Below are 26,336 nucleotides of genomic sequence, written 5' to 3' on the forward strand. Positions count from 1 at the left end.
TCCCAATAAGATCAGGAAGGTAGCAAGTTTGCCCATTGTCACCTCCATTATTTAACATTGGAATTGGAGCTCCTGGACAGAACAATCAAGGGTGTGCCTGATTAAATCAAGAACACCTTGAGACCAAAATCCTGAGCCTAAGCCTGGCATTAGATCTGCACCTGACCTGATCAAGTTCAGACTGAGATCAAAAGCTCACATCTAAGCCTGAGGAAAGTCTTTAAGCTATCAGCATCTCAAGGGTCAATGGAATCAGGAGGGGGAGGGGACCCTCAGAGTTCTCAGCCCTCAGACCATCTGATAAACTAGTAATAACCCAGAACATAAGTCAAAACTAGCACCAAGAAAGGACTGAAGTTTAAGAGGGCACTTCAACTTCCCAGAAAACAGAACCTACCTATAATTAGATAGGGAAAATGAGCAAACAATCAAAAAAGCCCCTAACTCTAGAGACCTTTTACAGAGACAAAATAACAAGGTACACACAGAAGGGGACAACAAAAATAAAGGAAACAACTTCTTATTTATCCCTTACAAAACTAGTTTTCTATGTTTTTGTTTACATGTTTTCTCCTCCACTGGTTGGTAAGGTCATGGAGTACAGGGATAGGTTTTTTTTTGTTTGTTTGTTTGTTTTAGTATTTTTTGATTTTTATAATAGAGGGCATTGTAATATTCAGCATTTTGCACAATGTCTGGCATATAGTAAGTGCTTAATTAATGTTAGTTGATTGATGAAACAAAGGTCAGAGCAGCCCTGGATCGATCTGCTAATTTCCTGGGTCTCCCAACTGTATATTTGAAAAATCTGTTTCCCTAAAAAAGAACTACATTTCTTGGGAGCCCACTGGCTTCCTGTCATTTTGGACCTTATAATTTAAGAAAATATACATTGAAATTTTTAATTATATGTAACCAGGAAAATAAAATATCTTTGAATAAAATTATTTTTTAATTAAGAGTTTATTTTTTTTAAAGATAAAAGGCTATTAAGCAGCATGCTCATCTGATGTGGCCTGGCCTCTTAGCAGTGCTGAATGACATACTGATTTTCTCTAATAACACAGGAAGTTTTCTATTGTGAATAGATACCTGAATTCTCCTTGTTCAGACTGGCTTACTACCAGGCTCAATAAGTAAATGAAGAGAGGAAATTCAGTCAGAGCTGAATAAACAGACCTTTGGGAGATTTTATGTTACATGAGTCACTTCCCTTCCCTGAAGTTTTTTGTCCAGAAAATGGCTTGATGGTTTGATTCCATTCCTTCCCTAAGACCATGGAGAGGCATTTGTCCCCTCATCCTCATCACCAGCACACCAGAGCTCCAAATCTGATCTTATCTGCCAGGCCAATTGGCTGCCAGGAGACAAGTATGGACAATGATATCAGAGAGGGCCAGTTTTCTAATTCTGGCCTCTGACCAGTTCCAGGTTCTCTTGGCTATGGGAGTTTTTTGGAACCTCGAGGCCAGAGCATTGTAGGACCAGGTCACAGGAGTCACAGAACTACAATGTAGGAACCAGTGCATAAACTAGGGATGAACAGGCCTCCCTGGAAGGAGAACAGTACCTCAGAAAGGGCCAGACTTGGAGGTAAACCCCTGGATTTGGTACTCAGAGGGTAGGCCAAATGCAAGAAATCATCAAAGGTCCAAGTGAATTATTGTGCCAAGGAGAATACATAGGTCATGGAAACCTACCTTGAATGGAAAGTCCTACAACTATTATTATCCCCTTTTACAGATGAGAAAGTTGAGTCTCACAGAGACAAAGTGACTTACCCACATCTATGTCATTCACCTTACCTAAAGTTCTTTGTTCAAGAGTGGAGGCTTTGGGTCTATCTCCATTCCTTACCCTTGTCTCCCCTGACATGTGGTCCTCTAACCTTGGTGGCTCTAACCATAGAAGTAACTAAGTGGGAGAGTGGTCAGAGTGATGTGCCTGGAGACAGGAAGACTTGAGTTCAAATCAAACCTTATTAGCTGTGTGATCCTGGGTAAGTCACTTAGCTTTGCTTGCCTCTGTTTCCCCTTCTGCAAAATGGGGCTAAATATAGCACCAAACTCCTAGGGTTATTATGAGGACCAAATGAGATAATATTTCTAAGAAATGCTTTGTTATAGTGCCTGGCATATAGTGGGTGCTATATACATGCTTATTCCCGTCCCCTTCCCTTTTCCATAGGCAAGCAGTTGGTAGGTGTAAGAGTATTTGAGGACAAATTTTCCTAATAAACTGAACTCTATCAATGTACCCATTAGATCAAAGCAATCAATCAATCAATCACCATTAAATAAATGTTTTTATTATGTGCCCAGCCTTACCCTAAATAATGAGAATGTAAATAAAAATTTAAAAACATATTTCCTGCCCTTGGAGAAGTTTCCCAAAAGGAAAGTTTCTCGAAGTGGAAAGAGCCGTAGCCATTTAATGTGAGGTGCTAAGTCTGAACTCTCTATTGGCCATTGAACATACAGCATAATAGAGTGGAAAGAACAATGACTCTAGAATCAGAGGTTCTGGGTTCAAATTCCACATCTGATGCTTTCTAATTTTGTGCATTGGGCATATGCCACTTAACTTCTCTGGGCCTCAGTTTTCCCATATGTAAAATGATGGGGTTCAGTTAGGTGACCATTGAGGGTCCCTTCCAGTCATATCCAATTACCCTGAGCTAATTACTACTTTACTTCTCTAAACCTCAGTATCCACATCAGTAATAAGAGAGGCTATCCATAATACCTGACACTTCAAAGTTTCCTTCCAACTTTGTGCCTATTATTGATTGTATAAAAGACCTTAGCAGTGGGAACCTCACTCCTACCTCTAAAACTCCTCATCTCCAGACTGTACATAGAAAGCAATCAGAGGTTCAGAAGAGCTCTTGAGGATTGATCTCTAAAATAATTTCATGTTTCCTCTGTAAGACGGGGAAACAAGGCCCTAAAAAGGGTAAACCTCCAACACAGAGACAGAGAGGAGGTACCTACTTACCTGTGGGCATAATAGTAGACACAGGGGTCAGGGGGCTCCTTATTGGTGCTTCTGTGCTTCCTGGCTCCATGGCCTTGGGCATGTGTGACTGGCACCACACCAGCATCACCACCCACAGGAAGAGAGGAGGGGAGAACCCAGAGCTCAGTCAAGTCATTATTAGAGGACTCCCAAAGGAAAGTACATTGTTGCTACTATCTGCTGAGACCAAAAATACATGGCTTCTCTGACTTTTCTCCACAGGATAAATAACCAACTTTTCCCCTTCAAAGCATGGACTCATTGATGGACAACCTCCATATATGTTTGATTTAGTGGAATCAGAATCCCATCAATAAGAAGAGGAGAATCACTTTAGCACAGGGACTGTGAAACTATCCTTGCATGGAGTTGAGGAAGCCTGGAGAGATGACACTAATTCAACAGATATGGTGCCACGAAAAAGTCCCTACAGTGGCCCATTGGAAGGCTATAGACAGGAAGGACCTGGGAGGAAGACCCTTCTCCTTAGAAAGACACAAACTGACCCTCCCTGGACAGACACTCCCCATTTCTTCCAAGGCCACACCCCAATTCCATCCCTGGGAAGCTTATTTAAAATATGCTTACTTGGGAAGAGGCTGGAAGAGGAAGGCACTTGATCAGAAACAGAGGCTGTCCCTGCCTTGACACTCCTGCCCTCTGTGGTTGTGTCAGGAGGACTGGGAGATGCTGTTGTGCAAACTTCTAGTGTGCTGGCTGGAGGCAGGGTGATAGCTGGAGTTGGTGTTGCCTGTGGGTTTCTCTCTGACTCTAGAGTCAGGCCGGCTGGCCCTGGGTCCTCTAATGAGGTAGCAGTTTCAAGGGAAGCTGTGCTTGTCCAGGCCTTGGGGGTACTTAAGGCAGGAAAGGAGCCTGGCCCTGGGCTCAGAGATTCATGGATGGGATTGTGAGGTTCTGTTCCCAGGGAGGGTCCATCTCCTGTGGTGACAACCAGATTGGGAGAACTGGCTTCTACTTGTGATGAGGATCTGGCTGTCCAGGGTGCTAATCTTGACAGTTTCCACATCGACATCCATGCTGCTAGAAGCAGTGATGCTTGATAGTGGAGAGTTAAAGGTCACAGCAGGGCCAGTGCCTACTGCTAGGGCATCATTGGCCTCCAGGGTAGACATGCTGTGACACTCAAACCCTTGGGCATTTGTCCTTGGTGCCAAAGCAGTGACTTCAGAAGGCATTTTGGAAACAAAAGTAAGTGTGCTGGTGACCATTTCAAGTAATTTCTTAGTTGGCAGAGTGGACAGTGCTTGTTCAGAGCTCAATGCATACTCAAGACTAGTGGCATGTGTCCTGGTGCTTTCTAAAGGAGAGAACAAGGTGGGAGAGTCTCTGATGGCCTCTGTTCCTGAAATGCTGCCTATGGAAGACTGGCTCTCCCCCAATCCTGAGATGAGAGTGGAAGATGTTATGGTCCTTGCTCTAGTTGCCTCAGTTGCAGTAAAAGTTAATGGGAATCCTGCATCACTCTCCTGTGGGATTTCAATGATGATTAGTGGACCTTGAATTTCAGACAGCTCAGCCTAGAAAACAGCATCCAGACCTATACCCAATCCAATATGAAAAGGACTCACTGTAGTCACTGTTAGCCACAAGTAAGAAGGACTTGTGTCTCTGGGAGTCACAGCCTCAGAACTTTTTGGAATCTCTCCTAGATTTGTAGTAAAAGGAATAGATGATCTTCCTTCAACTCCTGTGTTAATCCTTGGAGGAGCTAAAGTGCTACCTTCTATCACTTTTGCTGTAACAGTATGTTCTCTGATCTTTGTGGTAAAAGTGTTCACAGAAAGTGTTGAGCCTTTTTCTAAGATTTCATGTGGCTCACCATGAGCTGTCGTCCCCAGGACAGCTGAGTCAGCAGAGGTGACCAATGAGCCTCCAGGATGAGTGTCTGAGACCACTGGGGATTTAGGAGTGGTCAGTGGGGCATCTGTGTTATTCTCTACCACTGAACTTGGAAACTTATGGCTAAGAGTGACCACAGGGGAAAAGGGAACAATGTCCGTGATTTTTGTGCTGGAAATTAGATGTTTGGAGTGAGTCCTGGGGGAAGCTGATCTCATGTTCTTGGTCATGGGGGTATCCTTAGATGATGTTATAGTAGTTGAAGAAGAGTGTGTGCTTTGCCATGTAGGAGTGCTATCTGTCCCAGTGATAGTGAGAGCCCCAGCTTCAGCTATGGTTGACAAAATAGGAACTGTGCTTTCTCCAGGGAGAGCCACAGGGCTGCTGGTGGTGGTAAGAAGCAATGCTGAGCCCACTTGAGCATCTGGGCTCATGGAAGCCATGGAGGTATTTATTACCCATCATCTTGGCTGGGACAGTCTTAGTTGTATTTTCCATGGCCAGTGGGAAGTTTGAGGTCTTCTCTAAGTCTCTAGTTAAGATTTCATAAGCTAAAGTCACCTGTGGAGTTGAGCCAGTATTGGTACCTGACATGTTTGATACACTTCCCATATTAGCAGCTGAAGACCCAGGAGGTCCAGGCAAAGAAGGGGTCAGCAAAGCACCTGTGCTCTCTTCCATTGTGCCCAGTAGATTTTGGTTAGGAGTGATCTCAGGATGGAGAGAGACCCTGTCTGTGACCTTGCTGCTGAAGATGATACTTATGCTGTCAGTCCCAGGAACATTGGAGCTCTTGTCTTCAGCCTTGTAAGTAACCCCTGAAAATGTTACAGGAGATGAAGTGGAGAATTTGGATGGCAACATGGATATAGGATCAAGGCGATTCATGGTAAGATCTGTAGCTTCAGCTGAATTCGAAGACCATGGAACCACTGTTCTTGTACCAAGGAGAGCCCCAGAGATGCTGCTGATAGAGACAGCAGGTGCTGGTGTAGTCAACACCAAGGATGAGTCTGTCTCTTCTCCAATCCTGGTCCCTGTAGTACCTGAGGTGTGGGGTAGAGAGGTATAGACAGATGCCTTTGGGCTGGAGCCCTCCACTGGGCTTGATATGAGGTTAGCAGTGCCCTCAGAAGGATGAAAATTGCCAGGGATGAGTGTACTGATATCTGATTCTGTAGTGCTGCCTGTGGCCAAACTATTCTGTAAATGTCCACTTTCCCTGCTGCTAAATTCAGTCACTGGTGAACCCTCAGGAGGGGTGGGCTTCTTGGGCTCCAGAGTGAGAGGTTCAGCTGGGCTTATCCAGATTCCAAACATGGCAGTGCTTTTCCTACTCTCTAAAGGGGATGAGGGTACAATTCTGGAGTAACTGATCCCTTCACTTAAATTGGCCAGAGAAGTAGAGGCCATGTTAGGTTGAAAAGTTATTCCAGGACCTGTGAAGTAGTGCTCGCTGTGAGTGATACCAGGAGTGTCTAAATTCTCTGGGAAGGTTCTGGACACTGTTTTATCTTCTGTTGGTCCTTCTATAGACAACAATGGGGTGTTTGCATCTTCTCCAGATAATGTTGGAATGGTGCTGGTAGCAGTGGAAGTTAGGGCAGCTGAGCCTGGCTCTAGTGTGGTATGTCTCATTGATGAATCATGATTTGGTATGGTTTCTGTGGCACCTGTGGCTCTTGGAAGTGAAGATAGAGGCACAATGGAGGTGATTTCAGTTCCTGGGGCTGAGTTAGCAGTATTGAAAGAATCAACTGGAGTGGGCCATGGAGAAAGGGGGGTACTGGAACTCTCTCAAGGAGCTATTTCTGCCATAGGTGTGTCTGCAAGGGGTGTACAAAAAATTATTCCAGATAGGGTGATGTTTAAGGGACCACTGGAGCCATGTGGGTTCTACTGGAGTCATGGAGAGTGAGGGCTTTGCAATTGCCATGGTGACTCTAGAGGATATCTCACTTAGAGCTGAGGGTGAGATGGGAGAGGACACAGTTCTCCTGTGACCTGTTCCAGTGGGTGCAGTGAGAAGTGGGTCTTGAGTGGCTGTGGCTCTTGGAGTTGTCTCCATGACATGTATGTCTGTTTCAGTGTCTGAAATAGAATCTCTCCCAGTAGAGCCAGTCACAGGGATACTGGTGGAATCTGTTGGTTCTCTTCCCTAGTCAGATCCACTCACTTTCTTCAGTGTCCCTGAAGTCTCAGTAGAGAATTCTATGACCAAAGTAGTTAGTTAAAGTGTGCCTAAGGGTTGATGGAAGAAGTTTGGGGTTATTTGGACAGATATCCCCAGAGCCTGTGAGGAGTTTGTCCTTCCTGAGAAGAGCACCTTCTCCCTAACAAGCACTTTCAAAATAAAAAGGTCTGTGACAGAGATTATGATCTACTTCTGCTCTAGGGTGCATGGCCACCATGAGAAAGTATTAAATAAGAAGAGACTGAAATCTACATATCATCATCTACATGGATCTCTCCGGTCATCTTGCCCTCAGATGAGATAGGGATCCTGGCTCAGACAAAATGCCTGTTAGATACCTGCTCAGGTTAAATGGAAAATGAAGCAGTAATCATTTGTTACTAATCAGGTACCCCATTCAGGGTTTTAGGTGCTGGGCATAGGAAAGCCTGTCCTTCAGTAGTGGACTTTTAGCATAGTAAATTATATGTATACACACTAACTAACACAAGAAATGGACATGAGCTCTTCATCCAAAGGCTGGTATCATGGTATACATCTGGGCAGACAGTAATGGGACAGAGGAAGTTGCCAGGTCTTACAACCTAATCACAAACTCCCCCATCAGTGAGTATCCTGTACTCAGAATATGAAGATGAATCCATATCATATCTCCAAGCTGTAAAACAAGGGCCCAGAGCAAGGATGAATACCAGTATAATAGAAAGAAAATTAATAATTTCTTACCAATGGCACCTACTGTGGATTCATAGGTCAGGAGGCCACTAGTCACTGATGTCATATCTCCTGGTGCTCCATAGTCTGGGATAAGGGTGACGGGTCCTACAGCAATCTCACTCTCTAGAGGAATAAATGAGGGCATATATCTCAGCCGCAGGAGTAGGGGGTACAAAAGACAATATGTTGTCCCTTTATATTCTGAAGGAAACTCCAAAATATGTACCTTCTTTATTTCATCCTTCATCAAGCAGAGAATCTCTCTAGTATTCCCTTTCTCTCATTTTTTTTCAAACTCTCCAAATCTAATGACAGTTTTCCTACTTCCCCATCTGGGAAGGGGCCACTCTCAAGTAAAGCCCTACTCTATAAACATAACTACTGCAATTTTTATGAATATATCCAAATGTCATGTTGTAATTTTTGATCTTTGGAAGAAAAATCTGGTATTCTTTCCTCATTTCCATGACTTTCATAAAGTCCCTGCTAAGAGCTCCTCTGATTCTTACATGATCCTTCTAAATTTTAGTGCCCTGATTCTCTTAATTATCTCCAACTAATCTTACTTTAGATTGTGTATACATTGTTGTTGGCTTATTGTCCCCCCAATTAGACTGTAAGCTTCTTAAGATTAAGGGTGCCTTTCTTCTTATCCCCTGTGCTCTTCAGAGTGTGGGGAATAAGAGCAGACACAATGAATGGTTATAAACTCACTGACTGACTGATATTGCCTAAGGAAATGTTCCCTATCTTGCTATAATTCTACAGGCTCCATATATGTTAGACTCAATACTAATCACCACAGAAGGGTCCTTGTAGCTCAGGGACCAGCAGAGTGTGCTACTATAGAGAGATGAAGGATCCTGAAAGGCATTCACTCACCCAACAGACCCAACAAGATCTTAAGTGTACCAAAAAAAGAAGCTCTAAGAGGGAAATGGGAGGGAAAGTGATTTCCCCTGAGATATTAAGGTATCCTCCATGGACACATCTGGCCCCCATCCTCCAGGGCTAAAGAGGAAGCCTGCTTCAAACATTCTTCCTTAGGAACAGGATAGAGCTAACAGGTACATGAGCAAAAAGAGAAGTTGTCTCTGCCCTAGCGCTGCTGCCTTCTGTACTGTGGGAGCTGGGCTCAGAGAAACTGATTTCCAACTTTCCTTTGTGCTAGCTGGAGTCAGGATGATAGCGAGAGTTGATGTTTCTCCTGAACTCCTCTGAGACTCTACAGTCAGACTGGCTAACCTGGAGTTCTCCAATGAGGAGGTAGCCCCAGGTGAGCCTGTGCTTGTGGAGGCTGCACAAAAGGTAAAGGGAGGAATGAGGCTTGGCCACATTGAGTTCCTTTTACCAAGGAGTGTTTCACCAATAAGGTGGCTTGTTTCCCCCTGTGATGAGGGCCTGGCAGTCCAGGAAAGTGAGCTTGATTCAGTCTCCATATCCACGCTATAGAGATAATGATGTTTGACAGCAGAAGGATCCTGGTCACCACAGGACTGATCCTCACTATTGGAGCAATGCTGGCTGCCAGGGTAGCTGTGTTCTGATTTTCAGACTCCTGGCCTTGTGTCCCTGGTGCTCAAATAGTGACTTCAGAAAACATTTTGGAAACAATGGTACCTGAGCTGGTCTGTACTCCCATTGAGTTCTCAAGTCACTTAAATTATGCCTCCATTTTCTCAATTATAAAATGAGGATAATAATAGCATCTCCCTCCAGAGCCTGGTACATAGTTGATGCTTAATTTATCATTTCTTCTCTACTCCTAACTCTTGTGAATCTTAAAGACTACTCATACTGTACCTTAGAAGATTTTATTGAAACTGTTGCCTTATTGTAACAATGGAGATATTTGGTCTAACAAGAATCAGGAATGTATTGGGTACTTTTAAATTTACTCCACCCTACTCAGACAGTGCCTTAGGGGAAGATAATGTAAACTCCTGATTGAACAATGAAATTCCTTAACTCATACCTTATAGTGAAGCTAAAACTTAAGCTAAGATTATTTTTAGATCTAATACAAAAAGGTTTTAAGTACCTGTAACGGTTAAATTGGTACCTAAAAAGGTCAAGTACCTTACAAAGGACAATCTAAACAAAGATGTGTGAAGGACTCAGAAAATTTAATCTAACCAGAGAAGGTGAAAAACAAAGAAGGGGAAAACTAAGAATGGGCAATCCTGGGAAAAGATGTCTACTGTGATTCATAGACATGAAAATTTAGGGGAGGTGACAAAAGAGAAAATTTCTTTAAAAGGAAGGGATAAAAAGACAATTGAATTCAGTTAAAATTGAATTCAGTTTGGAGAATAATTTCTTTTTGGAGTGGAAGAACCCAGCCTGGAGATGGTCTTGTGGTGAGTAATAAAACTGACTTGCTCTCCCTTAGGCTCAGCCCTAGGCCTTTTTCTACTACTTGGCTCAGCCTAAGCCAATGCAGTATTCATTCTCTCTCTCTCCCTCCCTCTCTCTCCTGAGAGAGAGAGAGAGAGAGAGAGAGAGAGAGAGAGAGAGAGAGAGAGAGAGAGAGGGAGGGAGAGAGAGAGAGAGAGAGAGAGGGAGGGAGAGAGAGAGAGAGAGAGAGAGAGAGAGAGAGAGAGAGAGAGAGAGAGAGAGAGAGATCTCTATCTCTCGCTTTCTCCCCTTAATTCCTTCTCCCTTTATCAATTAAAAACTCAATAAATCCCAGCTGACTTGGGGGTTTTCACATTTGGGATTTTCCCATGGCGACCACTTATTTTAGATTTTAAGTCAAAACACTAAAAATTATCCTTATAACCTTCTCCCCCTACCCTTACCAGCAATGCTTCTCAAATCTGAAAATTCAGTAACCAGAAAAGGAGACCCAGGATAGATAACACATTAAGTCATAAGTTGAAAGGTAAATATATTTTTCATATAATGATGATAAAATGGAACACTTTCAAATGTGCAAAGTACTTTACAAATTTTTTCTCTTGTAAAAAATCAATCAACAGACACTTATTAAGAAGCTATGCTAAGCTAGGCATGGTTCTTGGTATTGAAAACTTGGAGACAAAAATAAAACATACCCTGCCTTCGAGAAGCTTACAATCTACCAAGAGAGTTTATACAATGAGTCCTCATGGACTTAGAAATTTGTCTTAGGAAAGGACAAGAACACAGACTTCACCTGTTTACATTATAAAATCGTCTCTTTAGATTATTATATCAAATCCCTTACCTTCAGCCTAAGCCTGGATACTAAATATAAGTTCTTAAGCAGAAGACTGGAAAGTGCTAGGCAATTGGTATTAAATGATTTGTCCAGTGTCACACAGCTTGCAAATGTCTGAGCTCAGATTTCAATCTAAGATCATCGATTCTCCAGGTCTGGATCTCTTCCACTGAACCAGGCAGCTGACCCAGTCTCTTTAGCTTTTAAGCTCTCCACTAATGCTAACTCCCTCGAGACAGAGAACTGATGAATTCTGAGTACAGACTAAAGCAGATATTTTAATTTTCTTTATTTTGGTTGTTTTTTCTCCCCACAACATGGTTAATGTTGAAATGTTTTGCATGACTTCATATGGATAATGGCTATTATATCTTTTGACTTCTCAATGGGGGAGGGAGGTAAAGGTTTTTTTTTTTTTAATGTTTGCCTAGGTTAATTCCTTCAATTTATTTTTCTTACCTTTATTTTTAAAGCTGTAATTTCTAATATAATATTTAAAAATAGTGATAAAGGGAGTCCTTGCTTCACCCCGAATTTTATTGGAAAGGCTTCTAAGTTATCCCCATTGCAGTTGACACTTGGCTAATGTTTTAAGATACTACTTGGCATTTTAAGGAATTATCATTCATTCCTATTGTTTCTCTTTTTTATTTAACAAGAATATGTGTTGAATCTTTTCAAGGTTTCTTTTTCATCATCTAATGAGATAATCATATATTTTGTATTGATTTCATTATTGATCTAGTCAATTATGCTGATGGTTTTCCTTATATTAAACCAGGCTTGCATTCCTAGTATTAATCCCACCTGGTCGTGGTGAATGATCTTAGTGATATGTTACTGGAGTCTCTTTGTTAGTATTTTATTTAAGATTTTATATCAATATTCATTAAGGAAATGGATCTATAATTTTCTTTGATTTTCCCTTCCTGCATTGGGTATCAGGCACTAAATTTGTGTCATAAGAAGCATTTGGTAACACTCCTTCTTGGACAATTTTGCCAAAAACTTTATATACCATTGGGACTAATTGCCCTTCAAAGATCTGAGAGAATTCCCTTGTGAACCCATATGGCCTTGAGCAGTTCTCTTGGGGAATTCTTTGACAACATGGTCAATTTATTTTTTCTGAAATAGGATCACATAAATATACTATTTCTTCCTTTGTTAATCTGGGAAATTTATATTTTTGTAAATATTTAGACATTTCCACTAGATTATCAGTTTTTTTCTTATATAATTGGGTAAATCATCTGCTAATGATGCTTTAATTTCGTCTTCATTGAGGATGGAAGTCATCCTTTATACTTTTGATACTTGTAATCTGATTTTCTTCTTACTTTTTCAATCAAACTAACCAATGCTCGATGATATATAGAACAGATAGATTTTTTTTTCATGAAACCAACTCTTTGTTCATTAGTTTAGTAGCACTCACACTTTCAATTTTGTCTCTTTTAGTTAGGATTTCCTATTTTGACTTTAGTTAGAGATTTCTGATTAGTTGTTCTTCTATTTTTTTTGGTTCAATGCACAATTTTAGATCTGCCTTTTCTCTATCTTGTTAATGTAAGGCATTCACATTTAACACTCAACCCCGTTCTCCAGGGTCATTGGATGTTATTCTTCCTCCTACAGTATATAATTCTGCTAATATGGCCCTCTCCCTTTCCCTGGTATGGGAAACTTCCTCTCCCATGGCTATGTCTTTGCACTCTTTGCACTAGCTATCTTCTCTACCAGGAATGCCATCCGTCCTCACCTCCAACTCAGAGGACCTAGCCCCCACCCCAACCCCCTCTTTTGTCAACATTCAGCACTAGCACCTCCTTTCATGATTCCCTATACTCTTCCTCCCTAACTACCTTGTTAATTCTAATTTATTCTTAGTTTTTATTCAACATGTATTCATCTCTGTAGTTATTGACACCATTGATAAAATACCAGGACATTGTGAGGAGAAATCATTTCATTCTTTGTCATATATGACACCTGGGACTTGGTCTCTCCTGCCCTCTCCATTTCCTACTTCATGTCCTTGGATGAGAAATTAGGTGAAAAAACAGAAGAGAAGTTAGGCATTAGGCATTTCCTAACTGTACTGCCAGAGGTAAATGATGACTGAGTAAGAGACATGATTGGAAAGAGTGTAGTTAATGAAGGAGCAGAGGATAAAAACATTATTAATGAAAACCAGTGGCCAACATTCATGAATGAAGGATATGGGTGAGAAGCCCAAGACACTGGAATGCTGGGAGATACCCTCTATATACCAGGCTATAAAGGAGATAGACAGCCTGATTTTTAAATTCCATGGGCTGAATTTTTTTTTCCACTGAAGAATTTAGATATGTTTTAATTGCAAATAAAAACATAGGCCAATGAGGAAATAATGTCTCAACATTAGCCATATTTAATAAGATATCAAATTCTGAAATCCTAAAACTAATTTTTATTCCTGTGCCCTGCACTGCTCCCATCGAAAAGGGTGAAAAATATCTTTCCTGATATTGTCCCCCAAAAAAACCCAGAAAATAAAGAAATTGAAAACTCACTCTTTGTGGATATGATGCCTGGTTGCTTATGGTGATACCCTGTAGTGGGGAATGGTAATAAAAAAAGAACAAAGAAATTCAGAGGGAACAAGTGTTGGAGAGAAGGTAAGGGCAGGGAAGAAAAATGCAAGGAACAGTAGTTGAAAGAAGGGAAGAAGAAAGAAGAACAGGATAGAAAAAAGATAATACGTCAGAAAAGTTATAAAGATAAGAGTGTGGGAAAGATAGAGAATAGAGAAAACAAAAAAGAAAGAGAATATAGAGGGAAAGAACAAAGAAGAAATATAGAAAGTGATAGGTGAGGAGAGACACAGAGTGGGACAGGGGAGAGAGAGAGAGAGACAGAGACAGAGACAGAGACAGAGACAGAGACAGAGACAGAGAGACACAGAGAGACACAGAGACAGAAACAGAGACAGAGAGAGAACACATAAACCTTTGAGTACGGTATCTCTCTGTGGGAAAAAGGTTAATGGTGGAATGGAGAGGAGATGTTTGGGGGACCATAGGGATGGGGAAATGGTGCTTCAACTTTCAAGAAGAAGGGATTTATGGCATACTTCTTGGTTGAAGGAGCATAAGAACAAATCAGCCTCTTCTGATCTTTAGAAGTGAGCTCCCTAGGTCTTCCTAGTTTGGCACCACTTTGTGGGCCAGTGCCCAGGAGTGTCATAGTGAAACCAAGTAAAATAGGAGGCTCAAAAGGAGAGAAGAATTTGGGGCAGATGGGTTGTATTCTGGAACAGGCACCACCCAGAGTAAGAGAAGTATATTTCCCAAATCAAGATATTTACCATCCACAAAGAGGCTGTCCCTCTCTATAAGCACATGTTTTAGCCTTCTTCTTTGAATCTGTTCAGTTAGTTCCCAGTAAACCTTCTCTTTGTTCAGGACAGGGTTGGAGGAATCTTCCTGAAAAGTACACAGGACACCCACTCCTGTTGCTGTCCCATTCTTCAGAGACCTGGAAATTGATGTTTCAGACAAGAGGTGTCAAACATACAAGAGGTGTCAAACATAGCCCTTCCTGAGGGTCATATGAACCAGATTAAAGTGTCAGTCCTGATTAAAGTGTAATTCCAATCTGATTTTAATGTGTTAGTTTACTAATTTAAAAGGTAATATATAAATATGTATGGTTTTCAGAGTCAAAATGCAGGCCTTAGGGACCCTGATGTATAATTTAATGGCCTCCTTTTGAGGTTGACACCATTGGTTTCGTTTCTGAAATTTAGTTATTCAGAGGACACTCTAGAGAGAAGTCAACAACTTTGAACAAATGTTTAAAGAGGATTATAAATTTAGAGCTGACAAGGACATTAGAAACCCCAAATTCAGCCCCTTTCTTTTATAGAGGAATGAAATCGAGGCTAAGGCAGGTTATGTGATTTGCACAAGGTCACAAAGTGGTATGTGTCTAAGAGAGAATTTGAACTGTGTTCTTCCTGAATCCATGCTTAGCACTTTATTCACCAAACTGGAGTTGGCAGTGCTCTGTCTATTTACTTATTTTTATGTTTACAAGTATGTATGGGGTCTGATTATCTTCAGTAGTTTCCTTAGAGTAGTAGAAAGAACTTGGACTTAAAGTCAAAGGGCCTGTGTTCAAATTTGGAATTGGACAATTATCTTTGACATTATAAAAGTTATTGAACTATCCTTGGTTCTTCATTTTTCATCTGTAAATGAAGGGAATGGTCTAGATGACCTCTACTGCCCCTTCCAACTTTTAAAATATAATCCTCCGATTCTAGAGAAAATCAATGCTGATATGTGTTTGAATCAATCAATTTCTACCCACTCACTTGGTGCCTGCCATGTTATTCCTTCTCACATGGAGTTTTAAATTTGGAAGACTTATGTGGAAAGAAGTTTTTCTTCACCACATAAAGGATAGGAGGATGCCTGGAATGTTTCTAATGGCTTGCTGGTTGGGGAATTTTATCCATTACATCGTGGGAAAGAAGGAATTGCTATTGGGAAGGAGAAGCAGCAGCAGCCTGGACAAAATCTAAGTCAAATGGGAAAGCGTGGTCTTTGCTATTTGAGTGGACATCTTGCAGGATTCTCACCTCAGCAAGTTCACACTGCATGCAGAATAGTGAGAGCCAAGGTTGCTCATTCCAAATAAGAACTTCAGCTGAAAACAAAAGGGGAGAAAGGAACTTCTGAGAACCTGACTAGACCAAGCCTGGATAATCAGGGCTAAGGAAGGCAGCATGGGGGAGAGAAGGTAGGGGAAGGGGAATGGAGTCTCACCAGAACTTGCAGGACATTCTCAGCAGCCTTAAATGTGTTGGAGCCCCTTTCACCCATGTCTGGTGTATAAAACATGTTGGTGATGGTAAAGTTGAGGGTGAATGTCTTGGAGTAGGAGCTCCCTGCTGCTGTACAGAAGGAAAGATATCACATTGTCTGAGCCTTACAAATGTTATTCAAATGAGAGGAAATGCTTTGTAAACCTTCAAGTTCTATCTAAATGTCAGTTATGATGACCATTATCATCATCATGACTCCAGGGGGCACTGTTCTAGTCCTTCCTCAGTTGGAAACTCAGCAGAATGAACCCACTAATGAAAACCTGAACACATCTCTAGCCATACACACCATTTCTGGAAGTATTAAAATTGTGCCTTTGTAGTCAGAATACCTGGGTTGAAATCATGGCCCTGCCACGTCCTATGTTTTTGCCTTAGTTTTCTCACAAGTAAAATTAGGAGGTTGAATCCAGTTTCAAAGTTAAGAACTGATTACATGACAAAAATTGCTGGGAATAATGCAAATTAGTCTGGCAGAAATTAGGGATGGCCCAATGTCTTGTATGACATGACAAAGTAAACTCCAAATGGGTACATGAGTTAGATACAAAAGGTGATATAAAACAAATGAGAGTGATGAGGAAAATTGTATCTTTCATGGTAATGGACAAGGGGACAGTTTATGATCACATGAGGGAAAGATAGGAGAGCAAGATAAAAATGGACACTGTTGTTAACTTATGACAAAATAGTTTTTCCCCAAAAACAAAACCAATGTAGGCAAAATGAGGAGGGATTCGGGTAATTGGAGGGAAAAATCTTTGCTTCAAATTCTTTTGATGAGAGACTCATTTCCAATATCCAATGAATCAGATTTATGAGAGTAACGGTAAAGGACATAGCCAAAGTTGGTGGAGAAGATAGAGATTCCTCATCTAATCTCTACCAAATTCCTCTCCAAAACCCAATATAATGCCTTCAAAATGAATTCTGGAGAAGTATAACACAGAGAAAAGACAAAGAAGTCATTTTCTAGCAGAAACCCACTTTGAAGATCAGCAGGACAGATGATGTGTACAGGGGTCGAGGTGGAAGTAGACAACAATGCACCAGGGCATGTCCCATTAAGCTAGCAGCCTTCTCCATCATTAAGTGTTCATTTTCTGCCCAGTGTAATCCTAAATACTGAGGATACGGATAAAATTTTAAAAAACATTCACTGCCCTTGGAGAGGTCACAGAAGGCACCCTCTGAAGTGGAAAGAGCCTTAGCCATTTAATGTGAAGCACTAGGGCTGAACTCTCTTTTTGCCCTTGAAGTACAGCATAACAGATTAGAAAAGACAATGACTCTGGAATCAGAGGTCCTGGGTTCAAATATCACTTCTGATGCTTTCTACATTTGTGGCCTGGGACATCTTATTTAACTTCTCTGGTCAGGTACCCCATTCAGGGTTTTAGGTTCTGGGCATAGAAAAGCCTGTCCTTCAGTAGCTGACTTTTAGCATAGTAAATTATATGTATACACACAAACTAACGCAAGAAATGGACAAAATCCTCCATGAGCTCTTCATCCAAAGGCTGGTATCATGGCATACATCTGGGCAGACAGTAATGGAATAGAGGAAGTTGCCAGGTCTTACAACCTAATCACAAACTCCCCCATCAGTGAGTGTCCTGTACTCAGAATATGAAGATGAGTCCATATCATATCTCCAAGCTGTAAAACAAGGGCCCAGAGCAAGGATGAATACCAGTATAATAGAAAGAAAAAATAATTTCTTACCAATGGCACCTACTGTGGATTCATAGAGGCTGCTAGTCACTGATGTCATGTCTCCTGGTGCTCCATGGTCTGGGATATGGGTGACAGGTCCTACAGCAATCTCACTCTCTAGAGGAATAAATGAGAACATATATCTCATCTCAGCCTCAGCAGTAGGGGTAGAAAAAACAATATTGTTGTCCCCTTATATTCTGAAGGAAACTCCAAAATATGTACCTTCTTTACTTCATCCTTCATCTAAAGAGAATCTCTCTAGTATTCCCATTCTCTCATTTTTTTTCGAACTCCAAATCTAATGACAGCTTTTTTACTTCCCCATCTGGAAAAAACCTTTCTTTTATCCACCTGTCCCTAAGAGGTATAATCTCCTGTCTCTCTTCCCTTTTATGACTGAAATCCATGAGGAAGCTCTATATAAAAAGTGCTTCCACTTCCCTTCTTCCTATTCTCTTCTTAACTACAGTCCGGTTTTCAACCTCATCACTCAAGTGAAATTGCTCTCTCCAATGTTGTTAACAATCTCTTAATTGCAAAAATCTCTTAATGGCCCTTTCTTCATCCTCATTCTTCGTAATCTCTCTGCAGCATTTGATACCATTATTTTATTCTCTTTCACTTTTATAACAAAAAACTCTCCTGGTTCTCTAACTTGTATGACCACTGTCTTTGGTCTCATTTGCTGGATTCTTATCTAGGTCATAAATGCTTAATGTAGGTGCCCAACAAGGCTTTGAGCTGGGCCCCTCTCTTCTTTTTCTATAAGATTTCCCTCAGCATTCTCAACCTCACAAGATTTAACCATCATCTCTATATCGATGATTCTCAAATCTGGTCATCCATCCCTTAACCTCTGCCGTGTCCTCCAGTCTTACAACTGCCAATGAACAACTGCGTGTTGGAAATTTTGAACTGGGTGTCTTGTAGATATCTGAGCCTCAACATGTCCAAAAATTAATTCATTGCCTTCCCCTCAAAACCTTCAACTCTTTCTAAGTTCCCTTTGGCTAACCAGGGTATCACTGTCCTCCCAAGTCACCCAGGCTCACAAGTCACGTCATCATTCTTTAAAAAAAAAAAAGCCTCATTTCATTCTCTAGTAGAAACTCTAAGACAGAAAGGCAAAGGTTAGGCAACCAGGTCATTCTTGACTGCTCACCCATCATATACAATGTGTTCACAAGATCTATAAATTTTGCTTTCATCACATCTCTCCCATATTCTCTGTCTCTCATATAACCCTGTAACTACTCTGGTATAGGCCTTCCTCACCTCATATCTTAACTATTGCAGTAGTTTTCTATTTGGTCTCCCTGTCCTAAGTCCCATCCAACTCCAGTCCATCTTCCATTCAACTGCAAAATTGCTTTTCCTAAAACCTAGGTCTGACCATGTCATTGTCCTAGTCAATAAAATTCAGTAACTACTTATTGCTTTAAGGATAAAATACAAAACCCCATTTAGCAATCAAAGCCTTCCATGATCTTCTCCTCCTTTTTTCCTATTCTTCTTATACATTATTCCTTCTCCCCCTGAGACATTTGCCTTCTTGCTCTTCCTTGCACTCACTTTGCTATCTCAATTCAACTTTGGCTATACCAAATAGAAAATATTCGTACTAGGTTGCAACCAGTTACATTATATTGATACTGCAACTTCAAGTGGGAGTGGGATTTGGGGAAGGCTCAAGAATGTCTTTTCAAGACATTAGCTCTCTATGGGGAGCAGCCACTCTCAAGTAAAGCTCTGCTCTATAAACACAACTGCTGCAATTTTTATAAATACATCCAAATGTCTTGTTGTAATATTTGATCTTTGGAAGAAAAATCTGGAATACTTTCCTCATTTCCCTAACTTTCTTAAAGTTCCTGATAAGAGCTCCTCTGCTTCTTAGGTGATCCTTCTAAATTCTAATGCCAGCTTCTCTTGATTAGTTCGGATTTATTTTGTTTTTAGATTGTGTGTAAATTGTTGTTCCTGGCATATTGTCTCCCCAATTAGACTATAAGCTTCTTAAGATTAATGGTGTAAACCTTAAAATTTCTTGGACTTATAAATGTTGGAAATTTCACCATTGGGAAATTTCATACTTGGAAAATTTCTTAGTGATAGTCTATTGGAATGTGAACCCCATTGGCATGGGAGGTTCCTCCTCCTCCCTTCTTAAGATTACTTTAGGACAGAAACCTTTTGCTGAACAATGGAAAGGGCTTTGACCTATGCTTAAGCATAGAACAGGAATTTCTTTGAGTCATGATTGATTTTAGAATTGATACAATGGAGATACTTGGAATCAATCTCCACCCTACTCAGTCCTAACAGGATTTAGGAAGGGCTGCAGCAAAAGATCAAGATTTAATTATTTGAAAATATGACCTCCAACAGACATGTGCAAAGCCACAGACCTCTGGGCAGTCCTGGGTTAAGCTAGAGCCACCATTGGCACAGGGAAATTGATGGACAGTGATTGGTAGATGTGAGAACTGAGGGGAGGTAACTTGGATGGTTTCCTTAAAGATAGAGGGGTCTGAGGACTGGAGGGTGGTTGGAGAGTTTTGGCTCTGAGTGGTTGGAGAGGTGCTCTGAGAAGCTTGCTCTGAAGGAAGCTGCAGGTGGAGGCCCCGGAGACTGTTTCTCCATTTTGGTCATGTGAGTAATAGGGACTGATCTCCTTTCTTTGCCCCAGCTATCTAAGGGCTTGGGCCTTTGGGCCCAGCCTAAACAGAAGGGGTATTTAAGCCCTATTTCCTTCTCTCCCCTTTCTCTCTCTCTCTCTCTCTCTCTCTCTCTCTCTCTCTCTCTCTCTCTCTCTCTCTCTCTCTCTCTCATACTTTTCTTCCTCCTGTTTGTAATTAAAAACTCCATAAAAGGCTGATGGCTGACTTGAGTTTTCATTTAGGAATTACATAGCTGAATTCCTTGGAGACCTTAAATTAATATATATCAGTCTTTTAAAGTGATTTCCTTGTCACAACGGTGCCTTCCTTCCTATACCCTGTGCTCTGCGGAGTGTGTGGAATCAGAGCAGACACAATGAATGGTTATCAACTCACTGACTGACTGATATTGCCTAAGGAAATGTTCCCTATCTTGCTATAATTCTACAGGCTCCATATATGTTAGACTCAATACTAATCACCACACAAGGGTCCTTGTAGCTCAGGGACCAGAAGAGTGTGCTACTATAGAGAGATGAAGGATCCTGAAAGGCACTCACTCACCCAACAGACCCAACACGGTCTTAAGTGTACCAAAAAAAGAAGTTCTAATAGGGAAATGGGAGGAAAAGTGATTTCCCTTGAGATGTTAAGTTCTCCTCCGTGGACACATCTGACCTCCATTCTGATTCAAACATTCTTCCTTAGTAACAGGATAGAGCTAACAGGTACATGAGCAAAAAGTGAAGTTGTCCCCACCCTAGCACTGATGCCTTCTGTAGCTGTGGGAGCTGGGCTCAGAGAAACTGATTTCCAACTTTCCTTTGTGCTAGCTGAAGTCAGAATGTGTAGCAGTCCGCCCCCTGGCTATGGGCAAGGGGAAAACAGTATGTGCAGATTGCTCAGTCTTGGGCATGCTCAGTAGTGCTCATGGCTAGGAAGGCCTCTGACCCTTGACCCCAGCTTCTCCCAGGTTAGGCGGGAAAACAGGTTTCTTTGTTCTCACCTGGTTAAGAGAAACCACACCTATGCCTTGTCATTAACCAATGAGAATCATCCCTATGTACTGTGTATATTTGCATATCAAAAACTATATCTAGCCCAGCAAGCTCCGCCTTCGCTCTCTCTGCTCTCTGCTCTCCTTCTCTTTCAGGCTACCTGATGGCTGTCCTTGCAGGAGCTTGGCCTCTGGCCAAGCTCCATCTTTAATCTTTCTCTATTCACCTCTCTGGCCTGCGTGGTATGGATCTCAGGACTGGAAAAGCCTACAGAATTGGTCCTTTGATCAGAGCTTAGCTGTGGCTCATTGATAATTAATAAAGACTCATCCTGACCACCTCATATCTCTATTAGGACTCCATCACTTCCCTCGTGGTATCAAAACTTCTATCCTGTCTCTATCTTCCCACCTTGTGGCTTCTCTCACCTCTGAGAGAACCAACAGAATGATAGTGAGACTTGATGTTTTCCTGAATTCCTCTCAGACAACAGTCAGACTGGCTAACCTGGAGTTCTCCAATGAGGACGTAGCCCCAGGTGAGCCTGTGCTTGTGGAGGCTGCACAGAAGGTAAAGGCAGAAATGAGGCTTGGCCACATCGAGTTCCTTTTACCAAGGAGTCTTTCACCAATAGCAGTGGCTTGTTTCTGAGAGTCTGGCAGTCCAGGAAGGTGAACATGATTCAATATCCATATCCATGCTATAGAGGCAGTGATGTTTGACAGCAGAATGATCCTGGTCACCACAGGACTGATCCTCACTATTGGAGCAATGCTGGCTGCCAGGGTAGCTGTGTTCTGATTTTCAGACTCCTGGCCATCTGTCCCTGGTGCTCAAATAGTGACTTCAGAAAACAATTTGGAAACAATGGTACCTGAGCTGGTCTGTACTCCCATTGAGTTCTCAAGTCACTTAAATTATGCCTCCATTTTCTCCATTATAAAATGAGGATAATAATAGCACCTCCCTCCAGAGCCTGGTACCTAGTAGATGCTTAAATTTACCCTTTCTTCTCCTCTCCTCCTAACTCTTGTGAATCTTAAAGACTACTCATACTGTACCTTAGAAGATTTTATTGAAACTGTTGCCTTATTGTAACAATGGAGATATTTGGTCTAACAAAAATCAGGAATATATTGGGAACTTTTAAAATTACTCCACCCTACTCAGACAGTGCCTTAGAGGAAGATAAAGCTGTAAACTCCTGATTGAACAATGAAAGTCCCTAACTCATTCCTTACAGAGAAGCTAAAACTTAAGCTAAGTTTACTTTTAGAAATAATACAAAAAGGTGTTAAGTACGTGTAACGGTTAAATTTGTACCTAAAAAGATCAAGTAACCTACAAAAGGCAAGCTAAACAAAGAGGTGTGAAGGACTCAGGACATTTAATCTAACCAGAGAAGGTGAAAACCAAAGAAGGTGAAAACTAAGAATGGGCAATCCTGGGAAAAAGTGTCTACTGTGATTAAAAATTTAGGGGAGGTGACATAAGAGAAAATTTCTTTAAAAGGAAGGGATAAAAAAACAATTTAATTCAGTTTCGAGAGTAATTTCAGTTTGGAGTGGAAGAACCCAGCTTGGAGGTGGTCTTGTTGTGAGTGATAAAGACTGACTCGCTCTCCCTTAGGCTCAGGCCTAGGCCTTTGTCTACTACTTGGATCAGCCTGAGCTAGGACAGTATTAAATAATTCTCTCTCTCTCCCTCTCTCCCCTTAATTCCTTCTTTCTTCATTAATTAAAATCTTCATGAATCCCAGCTGACTTGAGTATTTTCATATTTGAGAATTTCCCATGGCGACCACTTATTTTGGATTTTAAGTCAAAACACTAAAAATTATCCTTACACCCTTCTTACTCCCCCTTGTACCACCATTGCGCTTCTCAAATCCCAAAATTCAGTAACCAGAAAAGGGGACACAGGATAGATACAACAACAAGTCATAAGTTGAAAGGTAAGCATCAAATCCCAAAATTCAGTAACCAGAAAAGGGGACACAGGATAGATACCACAACAAGTCATAAGTTGAAAGGTAAGCATATTTTTCATATAATGATGATAAAATGTAACACTTTCAGATTTGTGAAGTACCTTACAAATTTTATCTCTTGTAAAAAATCCATCAACAAACACTTATTATCACCTATGCTAAGCCAGTCATGGTTCTTGGTATTGAAAACTTGGAGACAATAATAAAACATACCCTGCCGTCAAGAAGCTTACAATCTACCAGGTGACTTTATGCATTGAGTCCTCATTGACTTAGAAATCTGTCCTAGGTAACCTCCAGGAAGTGATGCAGATGGAGAGGAGCATCACCAGGAAAACATTGTAAACAGAGACTGATACACTGTGGTACAATTGAACGTAATGGACTTCTCCATTAGTGGCAATACAACGTCCCTGAACAATCTGCAGGGTTCTAGGAGAAAAACACTATCCACAAGCAGAGGACAAATTGTGGGAGTAAAAACATGGAGGAAAAGCAACTGCTTGACCACAGGGGTTGAGGGGACATGTCTGAGGAGAGACTCTAAATGAACACTCTAATGCAATTACCAACAACATGGAAATGGGTTCAAATCAAGAACACATGTGATACCCAGTGGAATCGCCCATCAAATATGGGAGAGGTGGGGAGGGTGGAGAAAAGAAAATGATCTTTGTCTCCAATGAATAATGTTTGGAAATGATCAAATAAAATATAGTTTAAAAAAAAAGAAATTTGTCCTAGGAAAGGAAAAGAACACAGACTTCACCTGTTTACATTATAAAATCCTCTCTATAGATTTTTTACGTCAAATCCCTTACCTTCAGCCTAAATATGGATACTAAATATTAGTTCTTAAGCAGAAGACTGGAAAGTGCTAGGCAATTGGTATTAAATGATTTGTCCAGTGTCACACAGCTTGCAAATGTCTGAGCTCAGATTTCACTCTAAGATCATCGATTCTCCAGGTCTGGATCTCTTCCACTGAACCAGCCAGCTGCCCCAGTCTCTTTAGCTTTTGAGCTCTCCACTAATGCTATCTCCCTCGAGACAGAGAACTGATGAATTCTGAGTACAGACTAAAGCAGATATTTTAATTTTCTTTATTTTGGTTGTTTTTTCTCCCCACAACATGGTTAATGTTGAAATGTTTTGCATGACTTCATATGGATAATGGCTATTATATCTTTTGACTTCTCAATGGGGGAGGGAGGTAAAGGTTTTTTTTTTTTAATGTTTGCCTAGGTTAATTCCTTCAATTTATTTTTCTTACCTTTATTTTTAAAGCTGTAATTTCTAATATAATATTTAAAAATAGTGATAAAGGGAGTCCTTGCTTCACCCCGAATTTTATTGGAAAGGCTTCTAAGTTATCCCCATTGCAGTTGACACTTGGCTAATGTTTTAAGATACTACTTGGCATTTTAAGGAATTATCATTCATTCCTATTGTTTCTCTTTTTTATTTAACAAGAATATGTGTTGAATCTTTTCAAGGTTTCTTTTTCATCATCTAATGAGATAATCATATATTTTGTATTGATTTCATTATTGATCTAGTCAATTATGCTGATGGTTTTCCTTATATTAAACCAGGCTTGCATTCCTAGTATTAATCCCACCTGGTCGTGGTGAATGATCTTAGTGATATGTTACTGGAGTCTCTTTGTTAGTATTTTATTTAAGATTTTATATCAATATTCATTAAGGAAATGGATCTATAATTTTCTTTGATTTTCCCTTCCTGCATTGGGTATCAGGCACTAAATTTGTGTCATAAGAAGCATTTGGTAACACTCCTTCTTGGACAATTTTGCCAAAAACTTTATATACCATTGGGACTAATTGCCCTTCAAAGATCTGAAAGAATTCCCTTGTGAACCCATATGACCTTGAATGGTTCTCTTGGGGAATTCTTTGACAACATGGTCAATTTATTTTTTCTGAAATGGGATCACATAAATATACTATTTCCTCCTTTGTTAATCTGGGGAAATTATATTTTTGTAAATATTTAGCCATTTCCACTAGATTATTACTTTTATTCTTATATAATTGGATAAATGATCTGCTAAAGATGCTTTAATTTCATCTTCATTGAGGATAGAAGTCATCCCTTATACTTTTGATACTGGTAATCTGATTTTCTTCTTACTTTTTCAATCAAATTAATCAAGGCTCTATGCTATATGGAACAGGTGGATTTTTTTTTCATGAAACCAACTTTTTGTTCATTAGTTTAGCAGCAATCTCACTTTCAATTTTATCTCTTTTGACTTTTAGTTAGGATTTCCTATTTTGACTTTAGTTAGAGATTTCTGATTAGTTCTTTTTCTAGTTTTTTTAGTTCAATGCATAAATTTAGATCTGCCTTTTCTCTATCTTATTAATGTAAAGCATTTACATTTAACACTGCAGTCTCAAACCCCTTCTCCAGGGTCATTGGATGTTATTCTTCCTCCTACAGTATATAATTCTGCTAATATGGCCCTCTCCCTTTCCCTGGTATGGGAAACTTCCTCTCCCATAGCTATGTCTTTGCACTAGCTGTCTTCTCAACCAGAAATGCCATCCTTCCTCACCTCCAACTCAGAGGACCTAACCCCCACCCCCAACCCCCTCTTTTGTCAACATTCAGCACTAGCACCTCCTTTCATGATTCCCTATACTCTTCCTCCCTAACTACCTTGTTAATTCTAATTTCTTCTTAGTTTTTATTCAACATATATTCATCTCTGTAGTTATTGACACCATTGATAAAATACCAGGACATTGTGAGGAGAAATCATTTCATTCTTTGTCATATATGACACCTGGGACTGGGTCTCTCCTGCCCTCTCCATTTCCTACTTCATGTCCTTGGATGAGAAATTAGGTGAAAAAACAGAAGAGAAGTTAGGCATTAGGCATTTCCTAACTGTACTGCCAGAGGTAAATGATGACTGAGTAAGAGACATGATTGGAAAGAGTGTAGTTATTGAAGGAGCAGAGAATAAAAACATTATTAATGAAAACCAGTGGCCAACATTCATGAATGAAGGATATGGGTGAGAAGCCCAAGACACTGGAATGCTGGGAGATACCTTCTATATACCAGGCTACAAAG

The 26,336-nt window shown here is 40.6% G+C and overlaps 1 protein-coding gene across 1 annotated transcript in view; it reads right to left on the reverse strand.

The window, feature by feature from the left end:
- The window catches only part of LOC107651981 (mucin-16-like), a 286,116-nt gene extending 282,038 nt beyond the window's left edge, over nucleotides 1–4,078 (reverse strand). Inside the window, exon 1 of the mRNA XM_056820613.1 lies at nucleotides 3,607–4,078. Within this exon, the coding sequence (XP_056676591.1) occupies nucleotides 3,607–4,051 (445 nt within the window). The 5' untranslated portion in view covers nucleotides 4,052–4,078. The remainder of the gene's footprint in view (nucleotides 1–3,606) is intronic.
- Nucleotides 4,079–26,336: the final 22,258 nt, after the last annotated feature.

Source organism: Monodelphis domestica, chromosome 3, assembly GCF_027887165.1.
Source record: "Monodelphis domestica isolate mMonDom1 chromosome 3, mMonDom1.pri, whole genome shotgun sequence".
NCBI lineage: Eukaryota > Metazoa > Chordata > Mammalia > Didelphimorphia > Didelphidae > Monodelphis > Monodelphis domestica.